Source organism: Pavona decussata, unplaced genomic scaffold (assembly GCF_977016875.1).
Source record: "Pavona decussata unplaced genomic scaffold, jaPavDecu1.1 SCAFFOLD_67, whole genome shotgun sequence".
NCBI classification, from domain to species: domain Eukaryota; kingdom Metazoa; phylum Cnidaria; class Anthozoa; order Scleractinia; family Agariciidae; genus Pavona; species Pavona decussata.
In genome coordinates, this window is record NW_028145486.1 from 3,726,725 (window position 1) to 3,754,443 (window position 27,719).

Here is a 27,719-nt window from a genome sequence, read left to right on the forward strand (position 1 = left end):
CTTTAAAAAATCATAAAAAAATCGCGTTTCGTCGGAATCAAAAAATTTCTTCGGGGAACGTCATTGCTTGATGTGTATATTCGGGTGAGAGAGTAAAAAACGTTCGTTATGGGCACTTTAATGCATGCTCAGTAAGTCACAGGCCGCCTCGTGACACCGCGGAAATTATCAAGTGCACTGTGATACGCTTGGCTGGTCATAACAAGGAAATGATACGTATCTTGCGAGGCGAAGTCGATGTCGATGTTCCTTAAGAAATCAGCGCTTCTAAGGCCTTTCTAATATTCTGACCGCGGGAACAACTGGTCGATATTCGGTGTATGGACTTCAAAGCTAACCACCGATGGCTCATTCTGGGAAAATTTAAACTTGCAGTCTCCAACCACAGTGTCACGGCTTTCCGTCATATCAGGCCGTACAGAAGGTAAGCCAAAGCATTAATTTTGCCGATCTTTTCGCCGTTTTATCATCTCAAATAAACACCTAAGGCTAGACGTTAGTTGCAAAATGGTAGAGCGTTTGTGTTGACGCTCTGTTTCGTGCATTTAAGCCAAGTTCAACGAAATTACTTGTCTAATGCATGTTTGCATAATTATCTTCTTATCTTCACCGCAAACTTCGAAATTCCCTCAACCAGGACACGCCAGCGGAGCTCATAACCAGTACAGTTCGAACCTTTTAAGATGGGTGAGTACTTTAAACATGCCTTTGTTACTATTTCTGTTTGGTAACAGCTTGTAATATCGATTCAAGGAACATTGATTTTGCATATTTCCGGGTCGGTAAACCGGCCAACGTAACCTTGTAACTGATACAGGCTTGATGACTGTGAAAGGAAAGAATTAGCTGGGTTTTAAAACTCTTTGCCTCCTTAAAGCTCCCAACGAACTCGTTTTTCAAAACCTGCATGAGGAAAATTGAAATAGCGGTACAGAAAGCCGACTGTTCAATAGTTTTTCAAGTGACTGGAGCGATCCGTGCCAGGATTTACATAATTGGCAGAACAACGAAATGTTCATCGCGTAAATTGGCAATATCGGATTCTAAGAGGAACATAGTTGTTGTACAATATGGACAATGAAAGGCCATTTTGACACTTAAAAAGTTTGTGTTATTCTCTGCTGCATTAGCTCTGCGGCTATGTTTTGTTTATGCGATGTTTTTGTCAACTTACAAGCGCTGCTCTGCTTGGTGAACTTTGCACCCTACGGTTTATTAGTTTTGTTGTCACATTTGCATGAGCACAGTTTTAATAATAAAACTCTGTTTGATCTTTTGATTTGAATGGCCCTTCCTCTATGTGTTAATACATTGGCCTGCTGTATTTCATGGCATGAGGGGGCTTACATATAATTAGCTTTAATTCAATAAGCTATAGCAAATTCCTATACGCACTCAGCCGTACAATTCAGTAAAGTGGTTGCTAAGTAACATGACGTAGCAAACACCGACACATATTTCAAAAAAAAGATCGAAATCGGGGAAACCCCCTAACTAGTTTATAGGTTTATAGGTTTAAATCAACAGTTTCAGGTCACGCAGCCTGATATAAAGTCATGCAATAGCCGGAGAGGGTCACGCACGGAGCCTAGTACCCTAACCCTGCGAAGCTAAGTAAGCCGGAAGGAATTTTGAAACCGTGTTTCTTTCCGTATAAAATATTGGGAAATGATTGAAAAATCGGAACATACAGCAGTAATCAAAAACGATTTAAAACCGAACAAAAGATGACCTTCCTGGGAATGACAACGTTTTAGAGAATAGAGTGTGTGCATGGCGGCCATGTTGGAGGACTAAAACAATAGAAGATGTTTGCATAAAAATAGAATATATTTTCCAAAGGAAAATCATTGTATTGTTTTGGTCCTCCAGCATGGCCGTCGTGCACATACTCTATAGGCCTCATCACGGTTTCGACGCCATTTTGAAGAGTAGGCAAACAGAAGCGATGTTTTAAAAACATTAATTGACATCGGATTTCCATACAAACGCTGTTATTTCAAGCATGTTTGCCTACTTGTCAAAATGGCGTCGAAAACCGTGATAAGGCCTATTTAAACACGTAATTGCACGAAATTGGCGAACCCGTCGGCATAGTAGAAACCCTACGATTCAGGGACACACCCTGAACGATTCAGTTTCTTTGGATATCTTGTTCGAAAGAAAATTGGGTTTTAGCTGCAGAGAGAACATCTGCAGTTTTATTCGGCAAAAAGTCAACTCAAAATTTCGTTATAACATTGAAAAACTTATTGCTTTCCGGTTTTCGGCTGAAGCGAGATTGGAAATATGTCGGTAAAATGCATTAAAATGTCAACAACAGCTAATTGATTCCGGGAATAAAAATTTCGTTTTCCTAAAACTTTCCGCGACTTAAATTTTCTTTTAAATCATCCGAACAGATCAAAATACATTAAGTACAAGCATATCTTTCAAAGGACGCACGCAAAACGGTCAGGGAACACAGAAGACTGGAAGCATTTTTTAAAATACTTAAAAAAGCTTACTTTACCTGACAGTTTTATCTGAAATATAAAAATAAAACAAACTGTCCGTGAAAGGTGAGAAATAGCTGTGAAACGGTCATCAGACACCATCGCAAATGAATCTGCCCACAAGTTGCTCGGACACTTTTTTGTAACTTTTCCGAAAATGCGGCATTTGGAACAACTTTTATTTTTGTGAGCAATGTCATTGTTATTCTGGGGAACTAACGTATAAGCCTAGTATTTAACGTTGGCAAAATTTTCAGCTCACAAATGTTTCAAAAAATCCTTGCTTTACAGAAACTGCAGCTTTTCCAGTCCAAATAGGTTTGGACCGAAACCACCCAATGACTGAAACCGATATTTATAAAAATAAGCTGCCTGATGATATTGGTCCCAACTGGAAAGACCTCGCAAGAGAGCTAAGCTACAACCAAGCCACCATTGATGCAATCGAAAGCGAAAAACTCAACTGTAACAAGGAATGTTGCATTGAGCTTCTGGTGCGATGGCTACGCCGAGAGGGAAGGAGCGCTACTGCTGGAAAACTAGCTGACGCTTTGACAAGTGCACGGCTCAAGAATTTGGCTGACGATTTGATCTATGGTTAGTAAAGAAAAGAAAGGAAGTAGGGGTTTTTGTTTGTTTCTTTAAGTTTTCGTTAAAATGGAAGAGCAGCGAGCAACCTCACATTCTGATTAACCTGAGATCAGGCCTTCCCTTCCCCCGCCCCCCTCTCCTACGGAAAAGGGAAGGATAGAGGCTTTTCGTTTTGCAGTTCCCGCAGTGAATTGAAAATATAGAGCCTGATCGCAGGCTATAATCTGATTGGCTACACAAAGGCATTCTAATATTACACAATAGAGTTTCTCTGTCGAGGGACTATCCGAGGAAGAAAGTTAAATTTCTGGTCAGATAGTTGCCCTTCAGAAGTTGATGTTATGTCAGCCCAAGAAGCAAATTTTTGCGTTTTGTATGACAGCTGTAAAAGCAACAAATTTCCAAGGAATAATTATCAAACCGATAGTAAAGAAAAAACACTCTGTGGTCTTGAGGCCTCGACAGACAATAGTTAATTAAAGGCAATTGTTATGAGACCTGACAAATTTCTTTGTTGTATGTTTTTGTTTGCCTTTTTGGCCTTGATCCTGCACAAACAACAATAGAATTTGCAATGTGTTGGAGCAACTGACCAATCGAAACGTTTTTGTTAAGATATTGTAGTGTGATGTAAACGTTAAAACAAAGGATTGTGCATGGTCGCGCCCCTTCCAACATAAATTACAGCACCATTGTTTTCATGGCAAGGTTTCCTAACCATTCCCTCAATTAAAGGGAGGGTTCACGATTCTGCGCATGTCCATGAATCAAAATACTTTTTCGCCTAGTTGTCAACAACTGTCTCGAGTTATTCAAAGTTACCGACAATTAAATAGTGTTGAACGCAAAGGTAAGCTTGGGTAAATTATGATCTCTTTAAATTTCATTACAAACTCATAATGGTTATTTTTTCAAAATGTTACAAATTCCTTTTCTATTTCCATCCTGTATTAAATTTAGGACCTAGCCGCTGTCAATGCAGCTGTTGCCAAAAAGCGAGGATGGGAGCAAAATGCCTGGTGGAATCAAACGATCCATACAATGTAAGTTTACGAACGTATCTTAAAAACGCACGCACACTAGCTTCATTGGCCGGCAATGCCGACGTTTTCGAGCGGCGCGAGAACCAGAATTGCAGTTAGTCGTACCCGCCATGTTGGATTTTTAAAATCTTAGGGAGCTAGGGAAAAAACGCCAAGAAACTGTTTATCCCACACATAACTGCACTTTTTTCAATAACACTTTTTTTCAATAATTTTTAACCGTTTTATTGACCGTTTAATAGGGGATGGTAATTTTGATGAAAGGGCGTTTATTAAAGAATAGCCACTTAGTTGTACATGTGAGGCAATCCCTTCATTCCAACACTTATAATTGGAATTCCGGTAGAAATCCAGAAATGAAAGTGACTTACACCGTTTCACATCGAATGCAGCTTTAGAAATGTTGGTTTTGGTAGAGGGGGAAAAATCTCTCGGGGCAAGGGCGAGAATCAAGAACAAACTCAACCCATATTCCAGGCCACATTGGTGCGAGGCGAGTGCTCTCACCACTGTGCTATCCCTTGATCTCTTTTTTTCTCTCTTTTTTTCAATTAACTGGAAGGAAAATAAGAGTCGCTGAAAAACAAAACGGAGACTTTTCTTAAAACTCTTGGAAGATGGTGTCTTCTCGAACAATGTAGGCTCGCACGCTGAGCATAGTGCAAATGCAGTCCAAAACTGGTTGTATTCCTCGCAATGGATAGAAAGAAAGATATCATAGAATTTTTTTTGGAAAATCACAGTGGAGACAGCGAGGACACGCCTAAGGTCGCAAGAAAGATGGTTAATCCATGTTCATCGAGAATAGTCAAAAGCGTACGAGCAATCTGAACGGGAACTCTAGCCCTCATAACTCAATAACGTTACACATATTTTGACAGAAACCATTTTTATAGTAGACTAGTCCGTTTATGGAATTAACGCGGAACTCATGCACAGGTCAATCCACTAGCTACTATGATTTGTTTGTTAATTTGTTGTTTGTTTCTTCAGGTAAACAAATGTGAGCAATTGATTGGTGAAATGAGCGAGCAACTCAATGATCAACTAGCCAGCTTAAAACTAGAGGTGAAAAATTCCGGCCAAAAACAATAATCTTGTTATTTGAAAATTCATAGTAATGCATTCTTATTGTAGGTGCACTTACATCAGGTTTGTTTTCTTTTGGATGAGCAGGTCTATGAAATGAGCAACAGAATCATAGAATTAGAGGACAATCTTTCAAGAGCCAAGCAGAAATGTCGCGATACTGAAGAGGAGGTGACTGGCCGTCTGTCCGTTTGTAAATCACTTTTAGCCGCCAGTTTTTTTTCCTGAAGATTGTTAGATCCAAAGGATAAATAGAAATATGTGGACCAATTCTAGGATGATGGTTTGGAGTCGAGATATTTTGTTTCTTGATCTATCTTGAGAGGGAACATATCTAAAATTAAGTAAGAATGAAGAAATGGAATAATGAAAGAACACGTTCTAAGAGATAATTGATTGACGATCGATTCAGTTACCTGTTTTTAAAAGATTCGATTCAGTGTTTTGAAGAATACAACTAAAATATACCTTTCCCTTTCGTTCTATTTCAGAACTTGAGTTTGCGGGCGAAAATTAAAGAATTGGAAGATACAAGACAACTGGAACAGGAGGTAAGAGTTTGAATTAGCATTCCTCAACAAGTAAATTCTCCCTCCGGCGCCTAAACTACTGCCGCAACTCCAAGCCTCGTCCCGACTATTTCCTGCGCTGTTTGCGACAGGAATCTTGAACAGTTGTTTGATTCGTTATGACTAACGCCCAGATCTAGGAAGGCCTGTTATAGAGGTGTATAACAGGCCTTCGTCATTTAATGCTTGCAATTGTTTTGTTTTAACTGTCACACTTAGTGTCAAATCGGAAACAGGGCATGCACATTACTGTTGGTTCACAAGCAAGTATAAGCCGGATTGTCGCAAACATAAACACAAACGAATTATGACAGAAGCAAGCGCAATAACTTTGTTATGACCTGAGAGAAAGAATGAAGAAAAAAGTAATTTGACAGCGGTGTTTGCTGTGCCAGTGCTCAAGCTTGCGCTAGCGCTGATCCTTGCGTCAGCTTAGTTCATGATTCGAACAGAACATTCTCCCTTAAACTACTACCACCACCACCACCACCACTACTACTACTACTACTACTACTACTACTACTACTACTACTACTAGTACTACTACTACTACTACTACTGCTGCTGCTGCTGCTGCTACTACTACTACTACTACTGTTTTAATGTGTATTTCGTATTTGTCATCATCATCATCATCATCATTATGATCATCATCGTTTTTATTATTATTATTATTATTATTATTATTATTATTATTATTATTATTATTATGACTACTACAACTGCTGCTGCTGCTACTACTGCTGCTGCTGCTGCTGCTACTGCTGCTGCTACTGCTGCTGCTGCTGCTGCTGCTGCTGCTACTGCTACTACTACTGCTACCACTACCACTACCACTACCACAGGAACATGTATCAGTCCTAAAACAATTTTCAGTCTTCTAAACAAATAGATCTAACGGCTAGGCAATCTCCAATTATCGTTTCAGGTCGTGGATAACACTGAGTCCTCAGACACAGGGAAAGCTCCAGTTGTTTCACCAGACACAGATGACGCAGCTAGAGAAACTCACATCGGCAAAAGGTTGGAAGAACTCAACCAACATCTCCAAACATATGTAACGTCACCTTTACAAGTGCCAGAAGTGAAGCAAGACAAGCTAAAAACACCAGTAAAACTGGATCTATTGACGAGGCTGAGCGAACGTCTGCAGGAGTTGTACAGTGAGACACTTATCATAGTCACGGAGACTTGCAAATGCAGTGAGGATCTCAAGAGAGACTTCTACGATTTTGCCTATCATGGGCTGCGGGCGGAACACAATGAACTGGTTCACAGGGTTGGCGATCTCGAATCAGCATTACCAGAAATGTCCGTTGACGAGAAGAAGGAGTTTGAAAGGCTCCAAGCGTTTCAAGTTAATCGTCAAAGACAATGCCAGCGATTGGACAAACTGTGGCGAGGTCTCTTCTCTCCGGTATGTTATTTTCCAATCTTTTAGTTGCCAATGGTACGATATTTTTGCTGGCAATGCAAGGTTGACGCCAATCCACCTCTGTAAACCCTGCTAAACAGTTCTCGTAATGAGCCATCCAAGGGCTCGGATGTCATGAAAGGTGTTAGTAATCGAATCAAATGAATCATTTTTCTCACAAGTACGTTGTGTAGCATAGCTGTTGATCGCGACATTACGACAGCTATGCTGTTAATCTTCATCAGGCGATTGTGTTGACTCGCTGTGTATCAATGTATATACTACATGTAAGTAGTACCATGGTTGACGGTGATTGATGCATTTCGATTCTCGCTTTGGTAGTTACTGATTGGAGAGTTTCCACCATTGTTCAGACTTCACGTTGTTCCCTCTGGGATTCGCTGTGTACCGATTGGCCTTTGTGTTGTTTAATCGTAGGCATCCAAGTTTCTTGAATTTCATTTCCTTTATGGCCTGTTGATGTTATCAGGGTGAAGTCTTATGTGAATGTCCTCTTTAACTCTGCGGTTGTACCAGTGTGGGTGTAACTTGGCTGGACATGATTTTGAAATTGATCATTGCTTTTCTGTTCGTAGCCCGAACGTCTTCCTAAAGCACCATGGTCTGTGCCTACTGCTGCAAACGGCAAGACAAGCAAGAAAAAGGTAAATAATAACTACTGTTAAATATAAATATTGATAGTAATTTATAATAACTGCATGTTTCATCTCAGGGTTTATTTTACGTTGTCTAACCCTTTAACTCCTAATATCAAAGAACAAATTCTCCTATCTTTTCCCCTTACTTTTCTTATAAAAGTGCTGGGGAGAAGTTATCAAAATATCAAGAAAATTCACCTTGGGTGATCATATCCTTAATTCCCATGACCTTAGGGGTTCAAGAAGCATTGTTATCACAAGGAGAAATCTGATGCTGATCACTTTTAGGGCTTAAAGGGTTAAGTTAAGTGCTGAAAGTAATCTGTTGTTTGCCTTTACTGCGCCCTGTGATTGATTAAAAATAACCCTGCACTACCTTCTCAACCAATTAAAAGTAAAGCAAAAACTTGCACGCCCTTATTTGGTCTAAATGATTACTTTGCTCTTGGCGTTACGATACCCAATTGAAAAACTACTCTAAAGCAGTTTAAAATGTTCATTCAATTGACGATGGACGCAGTTAATCCTTAACAATTACAGCAGACACAAAGACCACATCAGAACCCGAAGTAAAGAGAAGTAAATGGTGTTAATGATGGGGAAGCGTATGCAACAAGTCAATTTTTTTTGTAATACAGAGGTAGTAAAGCAACTAACAAACTCAAATTGCCCTTGCTTAGTACATCATTGATAACCGCTTTGCAGTGTCACTAGACTTTCTCAAAGTCGCTCGCTTGCTTCTCTTTGAATGGACCTGGCGCGCTCTTTGAATGGACCTCGCTCGCTCGCGCTCCGCGCTCGCTCGCTCGAGCTCTGATGATCGCGCTTCGCGCTCTCTAAGCTCGACTTGTAAGCAAGTCTACAGTGTCACTGAAGGATATGTCGGCATTTCAAGTCCTGCCCTGAGTCTCTGTGTTAGAATTTCCTCAACATCAAGATTTCATGGTACTAGAACCCGTGCTACGCTCTAGCCGTGAGCTACTGGTCTTGCTTTATGAACACCCGCGTATCGACAGCTGTGCTGAATGTCCTGATAAAAAGCTCTTACACAAGCCACCCGCTCAACACGGACAACGGACACTTTTGCTGTGGTCCGAGTGACATCCTGTCATACATAGGGTATATACTTGAACGACTTGAATCAATTTGGTCTGAAAACTGAAAATGGGTATCATGGAGTTTAGAAGACAGAGGCCTAATTCACAAAGCCCTTCTAAGGGACGGACCATTAGAAAAAACCGGAGAGGGGGTGACAATTCCCAAAAAAAAAATTCCTGCAAGGGAAATTTTTATAAAAAATAATCGTGCGAGCGGTAGTACCTAAAAACAAAATCACACAGAGGGAAAAAAATTCCTGCAGACAAGTGGGTTTCAAAAAAAAATTCATGCACCGAAAATTTTTCACCCCCCTCCGGTTTAATCTAATGGTCCGTCATCTCTAAGCAGCACCTAAGTCAGGATCTATGTCCTCAGTATTGTCTTTAGTCTATTGTTATTGCAGTAATAGCCTATTGTTAAGAAACATTACTGAGGATAATTTAGGAGCTCGTGAATCTAGCCGCGGGTCTGCAAACGGGTTTTGAAAACTAAAAATTTAGGCCATAGACAGGGTAAGGGTTTGGAGAACCGGGGAAACACCCCATCAAAAGACAGCAACTTGTGTAGATGCGACAGAAAGCATGAAAAACTCAGCCTCGAACGAAAATCGAACTCGCGACCCATTACTTATTAGTTGCATGCATAACTTGGATGATTTTCCGGGCATTTAGATCTTTAATCCCCATTTCAAATATACGATACTTAATACATTCGTTCTCAACACAGTGTATATAAATGTTTGTATTAATTTGTAAATTTATGTTTTCTAGCTCCTGAGACGCACAGACCCTGGTACCAGGCCAAAGAGAACAAAACCACGTGATCAGCCAATCAGAAGTTCTGAAGCCTTTTCAGCCAGTGAAGATGATAATTCTGAAATGCGGTTAAATGTAAGTCCTCTATGCTCAGTGTGTATAATGTTTATGCCTGGGTGGGGGGAGGGGAGGGGTCTCCCTATATACTATTCGTAGAGGCTCTCCTGAAAGGAGTACCTTTTACAGGCTGGAGGTTATCAGACTATAAAAAGCCCCCAATTTGATATCCGTCGTCCGATTTTTGAGACAAGAAAAAACTAAGGTCTAAGCAAATTTTGGTATGATAAAATTGAGTAAACTAGTCAGCTGAGCCTTTTTTGCCGGCGATCATGCCTTGACCATCACTCGCTGTTCTGTGTATTTCAGCAGTAAGGTGCGCGCGTTTCAGATGTACGTGCCAGCGGCCAGTAAGTGTTTTCGCCGCAATAAAGTTATTGTTCAAATGCCAATTGCTCAATGCCTCTATCAGAAAAATGTGAAATCTATCTCAAAGGAGGGGAGAGGCGGAACCTTATCTCCGGTGCCCGTTCCTTAGATCCATCGATATACGATACGATGCGACACCTTAATTTATTTTGACACAGTTATTCCATCGGCTATAAATTACTCATACTCATACTCATACTCATACTTACTCATACCCGCCTAGTGGTGGACAGTGTCACCCGCACTCGTGGGAAGCACAGATGACCCGGCTAGAATTACGATGTATCATCGATCGGTATCCCATTTGAGTGAGAATCGTAGGCCTACGGTAGTTAGCAAATGACTAAGATTTGATGAACCTTTTTATCTTGCAGACAAAATTGGTGAAACTAAGCATATTTAGAAAGAAGGACGACGAAAACGTGAGCTCTTCTGTGCCTTATTCATTGATGAGGGACTCTTGAAGTGATATTAGCAAAAAGGATATTCAAAGCCAAGTCTGAAACTTCAAAGGCCGGTAGTTACTTTATCAGCTAGCAAAACTTTGTGGGAAACATACATTACTTGTCTTCAGAACTGTCTTGTAAAAATTATAACCGTATGCGTTTTCAGACCTTATGCCGAACAACTATTACCGTACTCCAGAGGCTGTTTGATCAGCACTTCTGGGGGCCAGCGTAGCTTGTTTCAGGAATCCATATTGTGGGAAGCAAAAAAGAACTGTAAGAAAAAGCTTTAAGTGTGCAGAAGAGAAAATATGGGGAGGAGAACGAGAGAATGGGTTAATTTTTTGTCTTCCTCTCCATCCTACTCTCCATCCCAAACCGCACAGTTCCAGTCCAGTCTCGCTCCTCTCAATTTACAAGGAAAGAGCTCTGGGGACGACGAGGTTGAGATATAATCTCGACGAGGTTGAGATATAATCTTGTTTCCCTGGTCGCGGTAAAGCCCAAACAGAAAACGCCCGTTCGTTAGCTATGTGTATCTCAACTGATGATTAGCATTCATTTAAATTTTTTTTTCAATGTTCCCATTGTTGTAAATAGTCATTACAGAAAATACCTTATTATGGTTGATTTAATAACAGGAGGAAATTCAAACATCAAATTTGAGATAATTTAAAAAGTTATATTGCATATTAGGCGTAGTAGGCACTCTTCTTGACCCTCAAAATGCTACATCCATACAAGTTATGCTTAAACAATGCTTAAGGTTGCCGTATACCTTCGGAGGTGTCTCGCGTCCAAGCGATGTAGCGCGTCCAGTTTAAACTGTAGATACCTTAACCCCTATATCAAATTAAAGCTTATAGAGCTGGCTATCAAACTATACCAAGAATTTTGAAATAAAATAAATTGTTGAATTTTTCACGACCTCTAAATGGGAAAGTCGGAATCACCTTTTGGAAGCTACAAGTTAAAGCGAATTTTGTTTTCCGCTAATTTAATTTGCTCCTCACTTTCCGGAACCAAAGCGCTAAAAAAAACGTGTCTGCGTTTTGAAATATTCAATCAGTGAAAAGTTACAGAACAACTAAAGCTCATCTGTACCTGATAACAAACTGTAAGTTCGAATACCAACTTTCTCGGCTGTAATCACTTCCTATGTAATGGGGATCATATCATGTTACGTCATGTTTATATAGGCTTAGCTTGCTGTAAATTGTCCTCGCTATGGTGTGATTCATGTATGGGAGGCAATACAGTGGAACGTCGATTTTACGATATGGCAAGGGGACAGCAAAATCATATCGTTAAATCGTTAGTAAACGAACTCCCGATTTATAAATAACTTTTGTCGGGACTTTTGTCGGGAATATCGTTTAATATATGAACAATTTTAAAATCGGGGTTCCACTGTAGAGCGGTTTTCAGTCGAGTGTTGTAACACCAAAACCAAAGTAATCACTTTGACCAATCACAAGAAACGCAAACAATGCAATAATCCAATCAGAATTCCAAGCAAATGAGTGCACAGACAACTTGGTAGGTTACCACCCCACCGTACGAAAAAATGGCGGCTCCTTGCGGGTGTACATTTTACCGACAATACCTTACCTTTAGAACGTAGCGCAACCAATAGGCACATAGAAAGTCATATGCTTTGCGGAATTCGTTACCGTACTAACAGCATTGTGTATGCTTCATTTGAACATTTAGGGTTTACGTACGCTAAGAATCACGGGTACATGTACGAGTCGCCATCTTTTTCTGTATAGTGGATGGTATTTTGTCAATATAGTTGTAAATTAGCATTACTTTTATCTATTTTATGAGGTTTGTCAATTGTTATTATTGTAAACTAAGCATTAATTAGCATTTGCAATTGTTAATGTTATGAGGTTTGTAGATTAGTCTTAGTATTGAATTGTATTGTATATATGTAACCGGCACAGAGCGCGGGAAAACGCTGACTTGCTTCTCATTGATTGAGAAAGTGGCGCGAAGTTTTCCAGCCAATCACAGAGCGACGTAAAGCAAAACCAAGGCAAACGCGAATTACTTTCGACACTCAATTGAAAACCGCTCTATATTTATTGAAAACGTAATTTGATTCTGACTAGAAGTTATGATTTACGAAACGCTATTATCTGCCTAGTTTTGTTTTGAAATCAAATATTGACTAAATTAAAGGTGACCATGAAATAGATAGCCGGTAATATCTAGTTATTTATGAAATTTTTATCAAATCAAAATTTAATGAAGAATTGTCAGAAAAATGAGCATGGTAGGGACAAACTGCTATAAGATTAAAGGGACAGTATAACCTATTTTTAGTGCTACTTTAAATAGCTAAAAAACATAATTGTGTGGATGTGAACGTCAAAATAATGGTTCAATTTTGTTAACAATAACCCTATTAGTACACAGAAACTGGTATCATTCATCTTTATCTGCGAATGGCTACGATGGAAATGGATTGCAACCTGAAAAAATGGGCAATTCAAGTTCCTCCTATCTATCTTGGAAAAATGGCTAAAACGTGATTATAGTTTATTATTGCTCGCAGAAGTTGTTTCATGACCTTGGCATATCTTCTTCCCGGATCTCTAAGAGCAATTTAAAATTAGAGAAGAGGTTCTTTGTCAAATACTTGAGCAGTTTTGATCAACATACAGCAAAGTCTCTGTGACAGTGCCCCTTTAAATAGAATTTTGAAAATCAGGGTTGTCGCAGTTCGTGCTATTCGTGGTTGGTGAGACTGTTTTTGACTATTACTGCTTGAGAATCAAAGTAAGCAAATGAAACATTTGTTCAAAGAGGAATTAAACCAGGTCACAGAGGTTTTTCGTACCGAGCTCAAGTTAATTTATTGACTTAATATCAGTGTGCGCTGAAAAACGGGCGGAGAATACCCTGGAAAAACAGTAAGCATAACAAAACAACAAAACAGAGTCAACTTCAGCCTCGCTTCCACTCAAAGGCCAGGTCAATAAACACATTCGTAATTTTCGCTTATTTAAACCTGTAAAGGGGCTTCCCCGAGGGGTTTTCCCCTTGTAAATTGGGCGGAAGTAAACGTGTAAAAGCAAGATATAACGTGCTATGTGAAAATATGGCTCACCGGTGAAAGATTCACCGATGAACCATATTTTCTCATACAACGTTATGTCTTGCTTTCACATAGTAACTTACTTGTTTACTTTGATATAGCAGGTCATTACAGTACGAATTTTCCCTGTAGCCTGCAATGCAGGCGTGTTATTTTGGTTGAACGCTATAGCCGCCATCTTGGATGTCAAAAGCAGAGGAAGACTGGGGAGAGTGGAAAGTGAAACCAACGGTGTGGGGCTGATCAGGCTAAAAAAAAAAGGAAGGGAGGGAGGAGAAATACTCTCCCTTCCCCCTTCCCTAACTCCCTTAGATTTTGAAAATGCAACATGGCCGCTACAACTAAGTGAGATTCTGGCTCTCGCGCGCCACCTGAAAGCGCCTGCATTGCAGATGATATACATGTATTCTATTCTGTAGTTTCATTTCTGAGTTGGTAGGGGCGGGAAAATCCCTGGGAATGAGGTTGGGGGATCGGGCGCGCGTGCTAAGTGTGCTTGGAGAAGGTGATGGGGGAGAGCCCTTTTCCTGTTCCTTCGCGCTCCTCTCGTTTCGCGTTCGCTCGATATCCCCCCGGCTTCTTTCTTTCTTATTACTTCCCGCCACGACGGCTACATGCGCTCAAGGATTCACTGTCACTACTTTAAAATTTGAAACGAGTGGCATGATATTATGCATCGCTGAAATTTGATAAAAGTTGGTGACACCGCAGTAAACAACCAAAAGGGTGAACTTCCTGTGCATGCATGATCGATTGCAATAAGGAAATGGATGTCATGAATAAATTGCTCTTATTTGCCTCGGCGAAGCACTTTATACTGCCCCTTTCTGGGTTCCATTGCGCAGTGAGCGCCTTCAATCATTTCCGTCTAAAGGAATGATTGGGAGTTCTTCCGTTTCTGAACTTGAATCGTAGAGCTACTGTAGCCATTGAAGGGATCGATCATTCCGAGTCGTCTTTGAAACGCGGTGACCGGAATTCACACAAGGTATGACAAGCAATCATTCGCACCATCAGTAGTATCGTTTATCTGTAATCCGTTGCTTTTCAAAACAACAGGATTGAAGAGTTAACGTAATTCCGGTCCGACTCAGTTGCAGATTTAATAGCACTGCAGCTTAAAGTCTCAAAATCAATGCTGTTTGATGTGTTTTTGCATATCTCTTGTTTTGATCTTCAGGTCAAGGTCCTATCTTCACTTCACTTGCACAACACGCAAACAAATCCCACAGCCAGCTAAAGCCCTTCACTGATGGGTGAGTATTTAATCATGTCTGTGCAGTTATTTTTGACTTGTAGAGTTAAACAATATCTGTGTAAACGTTTAAAAAACATCGATTCGCTACAGTTTCCGGGTGGGAAAACTGATATACATATAGCCCTTCCTGTACGATCAACAAGAATGGGAGTTTACTAGGTTTTAAACTTGTTGATTTCTAAAACTTTGCGATCGACACCTTTTCTTAAATCCAGGCACGGAAAACTTAAATGAAACAAGAAAGACTAGGATTGTTAACAGTGAGTTTCATTGAATGATCACGCGGCGCATAATTACGGAGGTTATCCGGCGGACCACAAAAATAGAACAACATCTTGTAAATTCCGCAAAAACAATGTCGGGCGTCTCAGACAAAGGACTGAACAGTCATGGAAGTATAAGAACAAAAGAAAGTCTACCTAATGCTTGAAGCGTTAGGATTATTTCTCTTTCACTTCGTTTGTTATTTATATGTTTATGTGGCCACCATAGTAACGCTTCTGTTCTTCAACTTGTTACGCTATCTTTATTGCCACGCTTTCATACAATTTAATTCTTGTCTTGTCTTTTCCAATCTACAACAAAGGGCGCCCTTTCAGATCTCGTAGGCGCAATTCTGAAGCTCCCCAGAGTCACAGTGTTAGTTTGATAAGTTGTGGAAAAATTCCTATGCACGCCATTTATGCCCCTTAGGCCAGTAAGCAGTGACTCAGCTCATTTCAGCGCGAAGATCTACTAGCAAGCACGCAGCTTTCCGTAACTTTCACTTTCATTTTAACCCATTTTAACCGTTGCATGTTTTTGGACCAGACAATGACGAAGGGAAATTTCCCTTGACCTCAGTGCTCTGGGTGTTTTTCAGTGTAAGGCATGCACAAAATTTTACGAGAAAATCACGCACAAAAAAAAGAGTATTTTGAGGTGAGCGCTACTGGCCTAGTAAAGTTGAGTATTTAAGTAAACAACTGAAATAATTTGGGTAAATACTGGGAGCTACTGAAGAAGAAGGGGTGGGGGGGGGGGGGGGGGGGGCGTTGAAACCAGACAAAAAAGTTATGCTATTGTTAAAGGCTGTTTATTGTATAGAAACTCAAATACAGTAATTCTGATATTTACAAAAAAAAAAAAAAAAAATACTTCAAGGTTCGTCATGCGCAAAATTTCGACAAGAATATTTTAAATGAGGCACAAACAGCGTGCCCGGCAGAGCTACTGTGCGGATATAGGAGATAGGTATGTTGTGCTTCCTTTGCTGTCCTGAGAGTACTATTTTTGGCAATCTATAGTGGAGAAACGGGAGATTTACGACAATTAAATGTTTCCCTATTAAATTTAGGTATTCGTATCTATAATCAATGAAGTTCGATTTCCTTTAGACGCGAGTCTCGAAATGCCCCATGCATGAGCATGGTTCAATAGCCTCCCAAGTCCTTTTCTGGATAGTCGAGAGGTCCCGCGAAATAGCCGAGCGCAAAAAAAATGGAGCGAATGAGCGGATAGGGGGGGGGGGGGGGGAGGGGGGGAGGTGACCCTAAGTCTCTTTTCGTTTACTTGTCCTTGCCCCAGTCTACCCAAGCGGAAGCCCTTCGATTCGTCACGCATTCTTCAGACGACCCCTTAGAGAGTCTGCGTGGGATTCAAGGGCTAGTACAGGTACAGGTACAGGTACCATCACAAACTGGCCCCACAAAATGGTCTTTACCCTGAATGTAATTACGCCTAGTTTCGTTACTTGTTCCAAAGTAGCTTCCGAGAACAAAACGGCTCAGAAAATCACGACGAAAATTGGGGTGTGAGCGTGACGGTCTTGTTCACGACGCTCGACTGTTGAGCTCAATAGGTGAGCCACCTTTTTATACATGAGCCAGCACATCGCGCCACCAGCCCTCTTTTGCTTTTTTGTTGAAATGCCCAGACAAGTCCCACAGGAAAAGCTTGTTTCATGTAATTTAAAGAATATAGGAGTGTCCTGAACTTCCTAAATTTTGACCTAGCTAATTTCAACGCCAACCTTATGATTGACATCAATTGTCAAAGCGACGTTGAAACTTCCCTGAAACGCTCTGAAACGTTACACGATATCCCGCCTGGCCAGTCTGCACATGCGCAGCTCCTACACATATGGTAAACCCCCGGTAATTATCAACGCTTGATCGGGCACTGGACACTGGATAAGGAAATGCTTATTTATTTTCATAACGAAGCAATTTTTGAGACCTCGTCTTGCAGTCAGTCTAAATCCAATCACCTTCCTCCGCTCCTTGCTAACGAAAAACGCTCTATCTTTGGCGGGTGGACTCGCAGAGCTTACATCCAGCTTCCTACCGTACTAAAAATCTCTGACATCTCAGATGCACTCAGTGCTGCTGTCTCAACAAATAACTCAATTGATGCAAGGTATGATAGGGCTATTATCTACTCTTTCAATATCCTCTTGTTCCAGATGAAAGGTTCAATTTGTTCTTTGATACAACGACATGAACTAACGCAAGGGCTGAGCAAACTGGTGCAGCTTTTGTGTCAAATAATATCAACTAACATCAATGTTCATTTTTGCATATCGCCCGGTCTCGATCATCAAAGCAGGCTCCTAACTTCGCTCAATTCTGATTGACGAAAACAGCGCTTATATCCAATCCACGTTTTAAGCTCCAGTATGGGTGAGTACTTAAAGTTGTACTTGACGTTATTCCTGTTTCCTTGGCTTTCCAAATATCGATGGAAAGGACTGATTATTTCCGTATGCCAATTCTATTTGTATACGATGACATCAGACCCTGTAGAGGAATTTATTGGGTTCTAACCAAACACCCTGTTTCATTGAAGTCCCAAATGACGTATTATCTAAAATCTTCATATAAGGTTCATTGAAACGGTGCTGAGCGCCAGAAAATATTACTCAGTAGCTTTCATATATTTACCCTCGACTCGGAAATGTTTCACGTGTGACTTCCGGCATCGAACAATTATGTTATGACACGGCAACATTGAACTCTGTCTTTGAGACAGGAAAAGTCATGCATAGTTCTATAACTTTTGAGATTATCTAAGTCCGGTAGCTATTTGGTCATGTAATTCTTTGTTCATGGTCTAACAGCAAGTTGCAATTGCAAGCGACTCCAATTGAAGTAAACCTTGCATCTAAGTTTAATTGTTTTCTTCACTGCTACTATTGATACAAAGTGTATTAATCTTTAATTATCAAAAGAACTCCATCACACTTTTGATTATTATCAGGCAGAGAATGGAGTTTTCCTCTAAGTTTGTACCTTATTTCCGCACTTTCTATAAAAGGGGGATCACAAATTTCGTAGGGGTAATCCCGAAGGTCGAGTTCAGTTGACGTGTGCAAATTCCTATGCATCAGTCAAAATCATGCATACCCCTCACTAAGCCGTTCACAGCTGTCAATTGATGACTTGAGCATGCATAGCTAAGCTCGAGTTAAAGAACTTCCGGTCACTTCTGCGATGCTGGAAGTAAACGTACGTACAAGCTGAGCCTGCAATTTCGTGGGCAGTTTTCTTTCTAACGTAGTTGCTAGGAAACATGCAAATTGACAACTGTACTAATCAATGCCCTTGTCAAGAAGTCGGGAAACCCCCTTGATTTAAATATGAAAGCCGCTCTGACTTATCGGCCCTATTAGTAGGTTCAATAACATGACATGGGCAATTATACACGTTGCAATTTGTCGGCCGATTTATTTTTCTATATGGTGTTGCACGGGGTATAAATCGGCCCAGTTCAGAAGACTCCAGACTTAATTTGGCCGATTTTGTTTGTCTGCTCACTCCTTTTCTTGGTCAAATTAGGCCGAATCAGTCCGATTAAACAGTACATGAAAATTAGCCCGAATTAATGAGAATAACTGATTAGATAACGTCTGCCTTGCGTTACGGGTCAAAAGCTGCGTTTAGAACTTTGAGGGGTTAAAGAAAAACATATAGCGGGATTTCTAGGATATGGAGACGACTCACTGAAATAGTAATAAAAGCAATTGAACAACTACAAAGTCAAAAAAAGTTATTTATTAGCATTATTCATTTTTTTGCCAGCTTCTCGCCGAATCCAACTGGGCTTAGGCTTAAACCATGAGATAACAGAGAGTGACATACATGACAGTGAAATCCCTGATAACATTGGCCATAAATGGAAAGACCTCGCAAGAGCCCTAGACTACAACGAAGCCACAATTGAAGAGATCGAAAAGGAAAAGGGCTTTTCTTCTAAAGAATGCTGTATACAACTCCTCGTGCGATGGCTGCGTCGGGAAGGAAAGGACGCTACCGCCGGCAAACTAGCCAAAGCTTTAAAAAGGATTGGGCTGAAGAATTTGGCTGACAACTTGACCAACGGTTAGTAGGAAAAGCAAAAAAGGCACACTTTTCCTCCTTGTTTCTTTTCGTTTGTTGTTTGTTTGCTTGCTTTTGTTGGAGTGACATACATGTATCTTATTTATTGCCCCCAAAGTAATGCACACTTTTGAGCCGTTTTGGTTTGATCAGTTTTAGTGAAAAAAGAATTACAGTAGCTTGGCTTTACGTTCCAAAAAAAGGTTCCGAAAAAAAATACCGAAGGAAAGAAATCAACTCATGATCTCAACTAATACGAGCGCATTTTGAAGACTATTAGCTTCAGTCCATGCATGGACTGAGGCTATCAAGACAGTATTAATATACACTGGGGGGGGGGGGGGGGTAATTTATTTCAAAATTTAACCATTCATTGTAGGTGTCTGTTAATACAAAAACGTTTTGGAAATTTTGAAGTGATACCAAATCTCCGCGCAACTTCCCCTTCAAGAGCGATGCATGACTGTAGAGATGAATGTTCAGTATTTCACTTACTACTCTGAGACAAGCAACAAGAAACAAAACACCTTAACTGCGTTTGTTAGTCTGAAAAGATCAGCGCAGATCTTTCCGTTTCCCGGCATAAATGAAATAGGGTATGAAAAATCAAACATTTGGTCTAGAACAGGGAAGGGTATTAAAGTTTCGGCCCCACATTTTCTCAGGGCACTGTGGCCAAGGGCCAAAGATTATGATTGATGTTCTTTTTTCCTGTTGAGGAAAATATCCCTTATTCCAATTCGAAAAGTCAATTCCCCTCCATTTACTTGCCAATCCCATACTTAGGACCCAGCCACTGTCAACTCAGCTGCTGTCAAAAGCCGACGGTTGAAGAAATAAGACTGGATGAATCGAAAGATTCAAACGATCCGAACCAAGTAAGTTTCTGCGCTTAGCACTGTTAACGTAGCACGACTAGATCACACAAGCACTAATCATGGGAACTTTAAATTAGTAATCTTCACTTCCCAACCTAAAAAAAAAAGGCTGGGTGAACAATTAACCCAAATTATTCATTCAGGTTGGCTACAAAAAGCGTTATGCAAATAATGAGATTAAGCCGAACATCTATTTTATATTAATCAGTATCTCAACTGAAAACAAATTTGATTTCTCTGTTTAGCAAGTTATCACGGTCATAAAACAAATATTAAACGGTTCAGGTTTGCACTATTGAATTATGGATGCACTTACTAGGACGCTTGAGCCGATTGCTCTCGGCTATCGCTTCTAACTGGACTCCAACGTTTTTTCGTCATTAGCATACTCCCGTCTGCATCCCTTAGGAGACTTACTTTACATCATGACCACGCGCTTGGAAATTTCAGGCCTGAACATTAAAAACTATTTAGTTTGTCCAAACAAAAGTCACTGTACATGACCATAAGAAACACAAATCATCGTGACCCAAATACCAAAACCTAATACAGTTCCAAGGGACTCGGACCCATGTTGAATTAGTTTCCAAACTCACGACAAGGGCTTTACTCTTCTTAAAAAGTGGCAGAACCTAAAAAACGTAGGCCAGAGAGAGAGAAGGGATAGCAAGTCGGCTTTATACAGGCTGTGGTGAGAGGAGATAAATATGTGTTTAGGGGAGCTGTAAACTTGGAGGATTATTAATACGATTTTTCTCTGCTCTTAGCCCGAGAAATGTGAACAGTTGATAAGCGAGATGAGTGATCAGCTGGCCAGCTTAAAAAAAGAGGTAACAAAAATCATAAATTAAGAATTGAGATGGCTTATTGCCCAAATTAATGGAATTAAAAGTATTTCGGTTTAGAGATTAAAACGTTATCATCTGCGCATTAAGTTTTTCTTTCCGTTCGTTGTACAGGTCTCGAAATTGACCATCAGGAATAAAGAATTAGAAGACGAACGTTCAACTTTTAAGCAAAAATACCAAGAGACTGAACAAGAGGTGAGTAAACGCCGTTCATTTTGTAATGGTTTTTGATATTTGCCATCTCACGTGTACGCTATCTCCTGGGCCCAGTTGTTTAAGGCCCGATTAAGCTAATCCTGGGTTAATAAGCGTGAAATTTGAATCGAGTTTATTACAACTAACCAATAAATATTCTTCAAATGGGTTTTTGAACCGAGGTTTTGACTTCGACTTTTCTTTGCTTTTTGTAGCCTTTAAAACAATACTATCGAGTGAGCTGAACACCTCGGTTAACTTCTAATCATGGATTAGCATTAATCCGCTTTTGAACAGCAGAACCCAGGAGTCGAGGAGACTATTACGCACACACATTCAGTGTCAGCAGAACTAACGATATTGCAGGACGTTTTTATCAGTTGTGACCAAAACGCCAGCCATTCTTTTGCCAAAATCAGTTAAGGGCCAACTCAACCCAACTTAAAATACTGATGCATTTATCTTTGTTTTCTTTTGCGCAGGCCTTAAATCTAAGGGAGAGAAATAAAGAATTAGAAACTGAGCTTTCATTTGCCAAGCGAAAGGCGGAAGAAGAGGTGAGTGGACGATCATTATTAAATTTTTTCGTAGCTTTTAATTAACGCACACTGAGGTAACGAAGGTCATAAAATCATAAACCTATCAGTCAAAGAAATGTAAATATTATTGTTTAGAGCGAATTTATAATCCTTGTACACTGATAGTTGTTTTCTTTGGTCTTCTTTCGGCTGTAAAGGTTTACAAACTAAGCACTAGTAAAGAATTAAAAGACGAGCTTTCAAGAGCTGCTTACTTTTTCACAAGGGAGTTAAAGGAAACGATATTAGTATGAACACTAGAAGACAACATTGAATTTGCACTCGCTAGCTTCAGCGAAACATTTATAATTTGATTTTATCATTTGCGACTCCTGAGGCGTTCCATTTTAGTGTTGCCCAGGGAAAAGAAAAATGGATCCATTGTCGTGATATAGTCCTGTCCCAGAACGTCCTCCTAATCCGCTCTGCATCAGTGGTGTGTCTCTATTTTCCCGACACACCCTATGCAGGGCGGAGTAGGAGGGAGTTCTGGGACAGAACTAGTCATGATGGTGGGGATAATACAAGGACTCGTTGTGGCAAAACCCCTGGTAAACATAACAGAGGGAGGAAGAAGGGTCTTTGTTTCGCTTAATAACAAAAATTTCCAACATTAAACATTATCATGTACGAAAGATCCCTTCGCGATTTGAAAAGAAAATTGCGCTTACAGCGTCATCACAGTTCGTAGAGGGGGTAAACACAAGGAATCCTTGAAAAGCAGCTGTTTCTTTACCTTTTATTTCGCCATTGATTTCGCTGTTAGTTTGCTAGTTAGTTAGCGTGGTTTCTATTTATTTGTATTCTGTTGTTGTTTCTATGCTGTATTTTTCGTATTTAATTTGGAGATCTTACCAGTGATTTATCCATAAGTAGTGTATGCTTATATTTCAGAACTCGAGTTTGCGTGCCAAAATTAAAGAACTGGAAGATGCAACACTACAAGTACCACTCGCCGGCTCCCCTAATCCCACTGGAGAAGACATTGTTGAAGATTCGGTTGTTTCAAAGGACACAGAAACAGCAGCTAGGATTGTCGGACAGTTGAATAACCTCAAAGAAAGGCTTAACGAATATGTGACAAAACCTTTAGAAGTACCAGAAGTAAATCAAGACCAGCTGGAAACGCCAGTCAAACTGAAACTTTTGTCAACGCTGACCGAGAGTTTGCAAATGATTTACACCAGGACACTGACCATGGTCACGGAGACTTGCAAATGCAGCGAGGATGTCAGGAGAGAGTTCTATGACTTTGCCTATCATGGGCTGCGGGCGGAGCACAATGAATTGACACACAGAGTTGAAGATCTGGAGTTAGCATTACCACAAATGTCCGAAGAGGAAAAGAAGGAGTTTGAAAGGCTCAAAAGATATCAAGATAATCAACAGAGGCAGGTGGAAAGATTGGATAGACTGTGGAAAGGTCTCTTTTCTCCGGTTAGTTTTTACAATTTACTTTCTTGGGAGGTCTCTCTACGTCTTTCGGAACCCAAGGGTAGCGTGGGTTTTTCAAAAAATCTTTTCATCTTTCTACGGTCCTGTTCACGGCTCTCCAGTTTGTGCCAGTTGCAGCCCAATTCTCCCCGATTATTATTCATTATCTATTCATTCCCTTTGTTCTCGATCGTCCGTTGCCATCCGCGTCTAGGGAGAATTTTCCATTTAATAACGGGGTTTAAAAGCATACCTTGTAGACCATACACCAGGGGAAGAATGCCCATGTTAGCTGACGCCAATACATTGAAGTCTGAAATTTCAAAGCGAACCATAAAAAAACGTCCACTGAGTATATTGATTTGTGGGTGTACCACAAATTTATCTCCAGTTTGAAGAAGAATTGAAGCAAAGCGAAACCTCTTGTTTTCCACATTTTCGAAAACAATATTAAAGAAACGTCCCTTATATATTCAAAAATCGCACTGCCGGAAATATCCACCATGGGTACGCTTTGAGACAATTTGAGCAAAAAAGAAGGGAACTTCTTTTCCGAATCTTGTCTGTGACTATTTTTGTGATATCTTTTACTATATTTGTAGCCTGAACGCCTCGCTGAAGCTTCACGGTCATTGCCCAATGGGGGCCATCACACCGGTGACAAGTTAACTAACAGCAAAAAGGTAAATATCTGTCAGTTAATTCGTGTTGTGATGCCTGTGAAGACTGTAAAAAGAGGTTAATTGCTGCGTTTCGAATCGTCTTTTGTTAGTCGGTCCAATTGTAAGTAAAATTAGTCGGTTTGTCTATTGTTTGTTGATTGGGAAAATATGAAAAAGAGACCTAACTTACTGACTGCCTTAAGTTCGGAATAGTAGCCCTCCTTTATTACAAAATCACACGACGAATAGCCTGCGTAGCGGATGTAATCGGTAAGGGGGAGAGGAGGCGAGAAAGGTGAGAGAAAAAAGGGGGAAGGTTAGTCACCCAACTCCCCCCCCCCCCCCCCCCGCCTTTCCCTTTCATCTCACTTTTTCTTGCTCTCTCTCTTCCCGATTACGCCCGGTACGCTTGTTACATAACAAACGTCCTTGAAAATACAATACTGACAACTTCCCAAGGAAAATAATGTCGCTTACATTGAGGCGTTTGATATGGTTGCTTATGAGTTTGGTTTTGCTTTTATCTCACACAAACTATTAACAAGACTGCAATGTTGAGACTTTGTAGTACTCTGCTTTCATGAATTAAAATGTATATTTTGTTAAAATATGTTGTAGGTATCGAGGCACACAGATCCTGGTGCCAAGCCAAAACAAAAAAAGCCACGTGACCAGGCGTCAAATTCTGGAATGCCTTCCACTAACGACGATGACATGTATGAAGTGCAGTTAAATGTAAGTCGTCGCATCTTTAGTAAATTTATTGTCCTAAACTGAACTCCACTTACAGTACTCTAATTCAAGCTATCATAGCTGGCAGAGACACGTTCATGGATTCTCAATACGTTCCAACTTGCAATAAAAAGGCTCAAGACTCACCTGCTGATGTGTCGAAGTATTGCGCATGTAATTGCCTGCAATAATTTGCAGCATGAGAATTCTTCTTTATTCTACCGTCACTTCCCTCAAAGCTGACACCACTGACCCCTCTCGGGCACCTCCCAAAGCTACAATGGAAACTTTTGTTCAACAGCAGATTCTAAGCTAGACGCTGTTCCGTATTGACCTACCATTGTATTAATAATTTTAAATATTTGCTGTCTGCGAGACTGCAGGCACATTTTATTGCATGATCTGACGAAAATATCTTTGTTGATGGTTCTTAATATCGAATCATATATACGCGTACTCTAATTTTTCAATTCGTCCCTATCCATCGACTCCATCTTCTGAGTTATGTCACTAGAATCACTTCTATTTATGTTCCTTTCGTTCCCCTCCTGGTCCCAGTTGCATAAAGATAAGTCAGAGTGTTTTGCAGTTATTCCTTGTATTCTAAAGGATTTTCTCGCGTCCTTGTTTTGTTCCCCGGCCGTCCTTAATAAACTGGCGCCTTCAGCCAGTAATCTATTAAAGTGCTTGCACAAATCCTTCGAAACGCAGCAAATGACTGTTAGAAACTGCCTCTCACTTTGTGCAGCCTGGTCCTGGTTCTCAACAACGTATATAACGGTATCTAGATTTTCATCTTACTGTTTCTTTGGAGACCCGTTTACGTAATCAACTCATAGCCTGTGCAGTGCTCCGATATCGGTGTATTTCTTTCCATGACGCATCCCTCAGAGTCCAGATAGTTAACACGTGCCCTTTATTTAACACGCGACCGGGCGCTTTTGAGCATGATTAGCTGGTTCCAGTACAAGACCAAAATTGATTGGGTACTTTTGTCTTGCAGATCTCAACACATAAATCAAAGAAAGGCTTGTTTAAAAAGAAGGAGAAAGAAAAAACGGTCGTTCTTCTTTCTTGTTCTTCGAGACGGGACTCCTGAAATTATGAGTAAGAAGACACAGTCGCAGGTCGAAGACAGAGTGCCGTAGTGCTATTGGATCAAACAACCATAGCTCTGCCGAACCTTTATATCCATGCATGGCATTTACCTCGTATCCCATAGAAATAAAATTTCTTTAGGAGAATCAGCTATGTGCATAATTTAAAGTGCCTTTTGTAAGTTAAGAAACATCGCAATGACGAAAACAGCTTAGTTTATATTTTGTCTTAAAAGTAAACATAAAAGGGCATGCGCAGAAATAGGTTTTATACTGGTGTCACGAAGTCGTTGCGAGGCTTCGCCAGAAGGGCCAAATGTTCAATATTAATTTTATATTGAATTTATATTGCCATAAATGTAACCAATACCGAAACTAGATTTGCATGCTAAAGTGGTTTTCAATTGAGTGTTAGCCCAGAGTATTAAAATTACTCTCACCAATCAGAAGAGACGAAGACAACGCAATGAACCAATCAGAACTTCAAGGAAATACATGTCATTGGCAGAAAGCGCGGAAGAAAACGCGTGCGAGGAAGTCACGATTGGTTTGGGCTTTGTTTGTCATTGGTTGAGAGGGAAGCGTGAGTCATGCTAACCAATCACAGAGCGAAGAATCAAAGCATAAACGCGAATTGCCTTCGACACTCAATTGAAAACCGCCCTATTTTATAAGTTACTGTATAAACCAAACACAGGTTGTATTATAACAGAATTTTTTTATGGAATTGAATTGGTTGAATTCTTTTGCAAGTTTGGGCTCAACATTGATAAAAAAAAAATGTATCTCAAACATGTCCCAAGGTTTGGGGGATCGGAGTGTCAATTGACTGACACAGATTTCCCAGGAATTTTGGAAAGCAGTGATTTTTTTTTTTAACTATACATTTTCTGGTGAATGATGTAATATTGAACCATGTATATAACATGTTGAGAATGCGTTAAGGATTCTTTGCCCTTGCAAGAGTCTGGGGACGAAGCTGTGAAAAGGTCGAAATAGTGAAAGATTATTTTCTTTTTCAGTTTTATTCAAGTATCTGACAATAACGCATATAATAACCTTATTTTTCAAAGGTTTAGGTTATGGTTATGATTTTCTAGGGATGCTGAAAACTGGGTTCCTTCTATAGGTTTGATATTGAGTCAAGTATGAACAATGATCGACAGTGACATTAGCCTGTGTTTATCAAAAACAGTGATTGAATCATAATTTAAATAAAGTAGCGTTACTATTATCACTGAAACTAAAAAATTGCCGGGAATGCTATTTTTTTAGAAAATATAATGAGCTGGACGGCAAGGAGCCCATGACTCCAGGCTGGAATCTTAAAGGAAGTAAAAACCAAGTTAGTGTTTAAAATTAAATGCAATAAGTTGTTATTAAAGTGCAATAAATATAATAAAATAAATAAATAAATAAATAAATAGGAATTTCAGTGGAATCCACGGAGTGGCTCTTCTCTCCACTAGATAGATATTGTGAGATTAAACAAGTCACGTGACTCGTCTTAAAAACGCCTTTTTAAGTCAAAATCGTACTCCATCACTGTTTGTCACGTTTGAAACGCTTGCTAAAATTTTAGCAAAACTGCAAAGCATAAGACGATTTAGTCAGAGCCTCACACGTGTGTCCACCCACTGACAAGTTAGTACATCGATCGATCGATTGATTGATTGATTGATTGATTGACCGACTAACTGATTGACTGATGGATGATGGTATGCATATAGCCGGTTAGGGAGCTTCCCAAGGGCATCTCTAGGACGACTCATTACGTCCAGTGTGACGTCACGTCACACATTCCTTTGATTTCTAATATGGCGGCTCACAGCCTAAATTAACCAGTGAAACTTGTTGTATTTGCTAAACATGGAAAGCGTTTCGGGATCAACATGGCAAATACTGGGTCAGTGTTAAGTTATCTTTTGCAA

General features: G+C 40.1%; 1 protein-coding gene across 1 annotated transcript; it reads left to right on the forward strand.

Moving 5' to 3' along the window:
* LOC146478149 (uncharacterized) lies at positions 1–27,214 on the forward strand. Its single transcript, XM_085112517.1, has 22 exons — positions 1–424; positions 638–687; positions 2,787–3,092; positions 4,047–4,129; positions 5,123–5,197; positions 5,306–5,389; positions 5,710–5,769; positions 6,716–7,204; positions 7,798–7,866; positions 9,729–9,848; positions 10,574–10,621; positions 16,576–16,662; positions 17,453–17,459; positions 19,068–19,367; positions 20,151–20,242; positions 21,010–21,072; positions 21,202–21,285; positions 21,768–21,842; positions 22,758–23,300; positions 23,900–23,980; positions 24,578–24,694; positions 25,695–27,214. Exons 2-22 carry the CDS (start codon positions 684–686, stop codon positions 25,788–25,790), a joined length of 2,883 nt encoding a protein of 960 aa, XP_084968643.1. The 5' UTR covers positions 1–424; positions 638–683; the 3' UTR covers positions 25,791–27,214.
* The last annotated feature ends 505 nt before the right edge of the window (positions 27,215–27,719 follow it).

What these genes read in the sequence shown, in the direction of transcription:
- LOC146478149 (XM_085112517.1), top strand. An exon ending in GGCTGACGATTTGATCTATG is followed by an intron (nt 3,093 to 4,046) that starts GTTAGTAAAGAA and finishes TATTAAATTTAG; the next exon opens with GACCTAGCCGCTGTCAATGC. An exon ending in TAGCCAGCTTAAAACTAGAG is followed by an intron (nt 5,198 to 5,305) that starts GTGAAAAATTCC and finishes TTGGATGAGCAG; the next exon opens with GTCTATGAAATGAGCAACAG.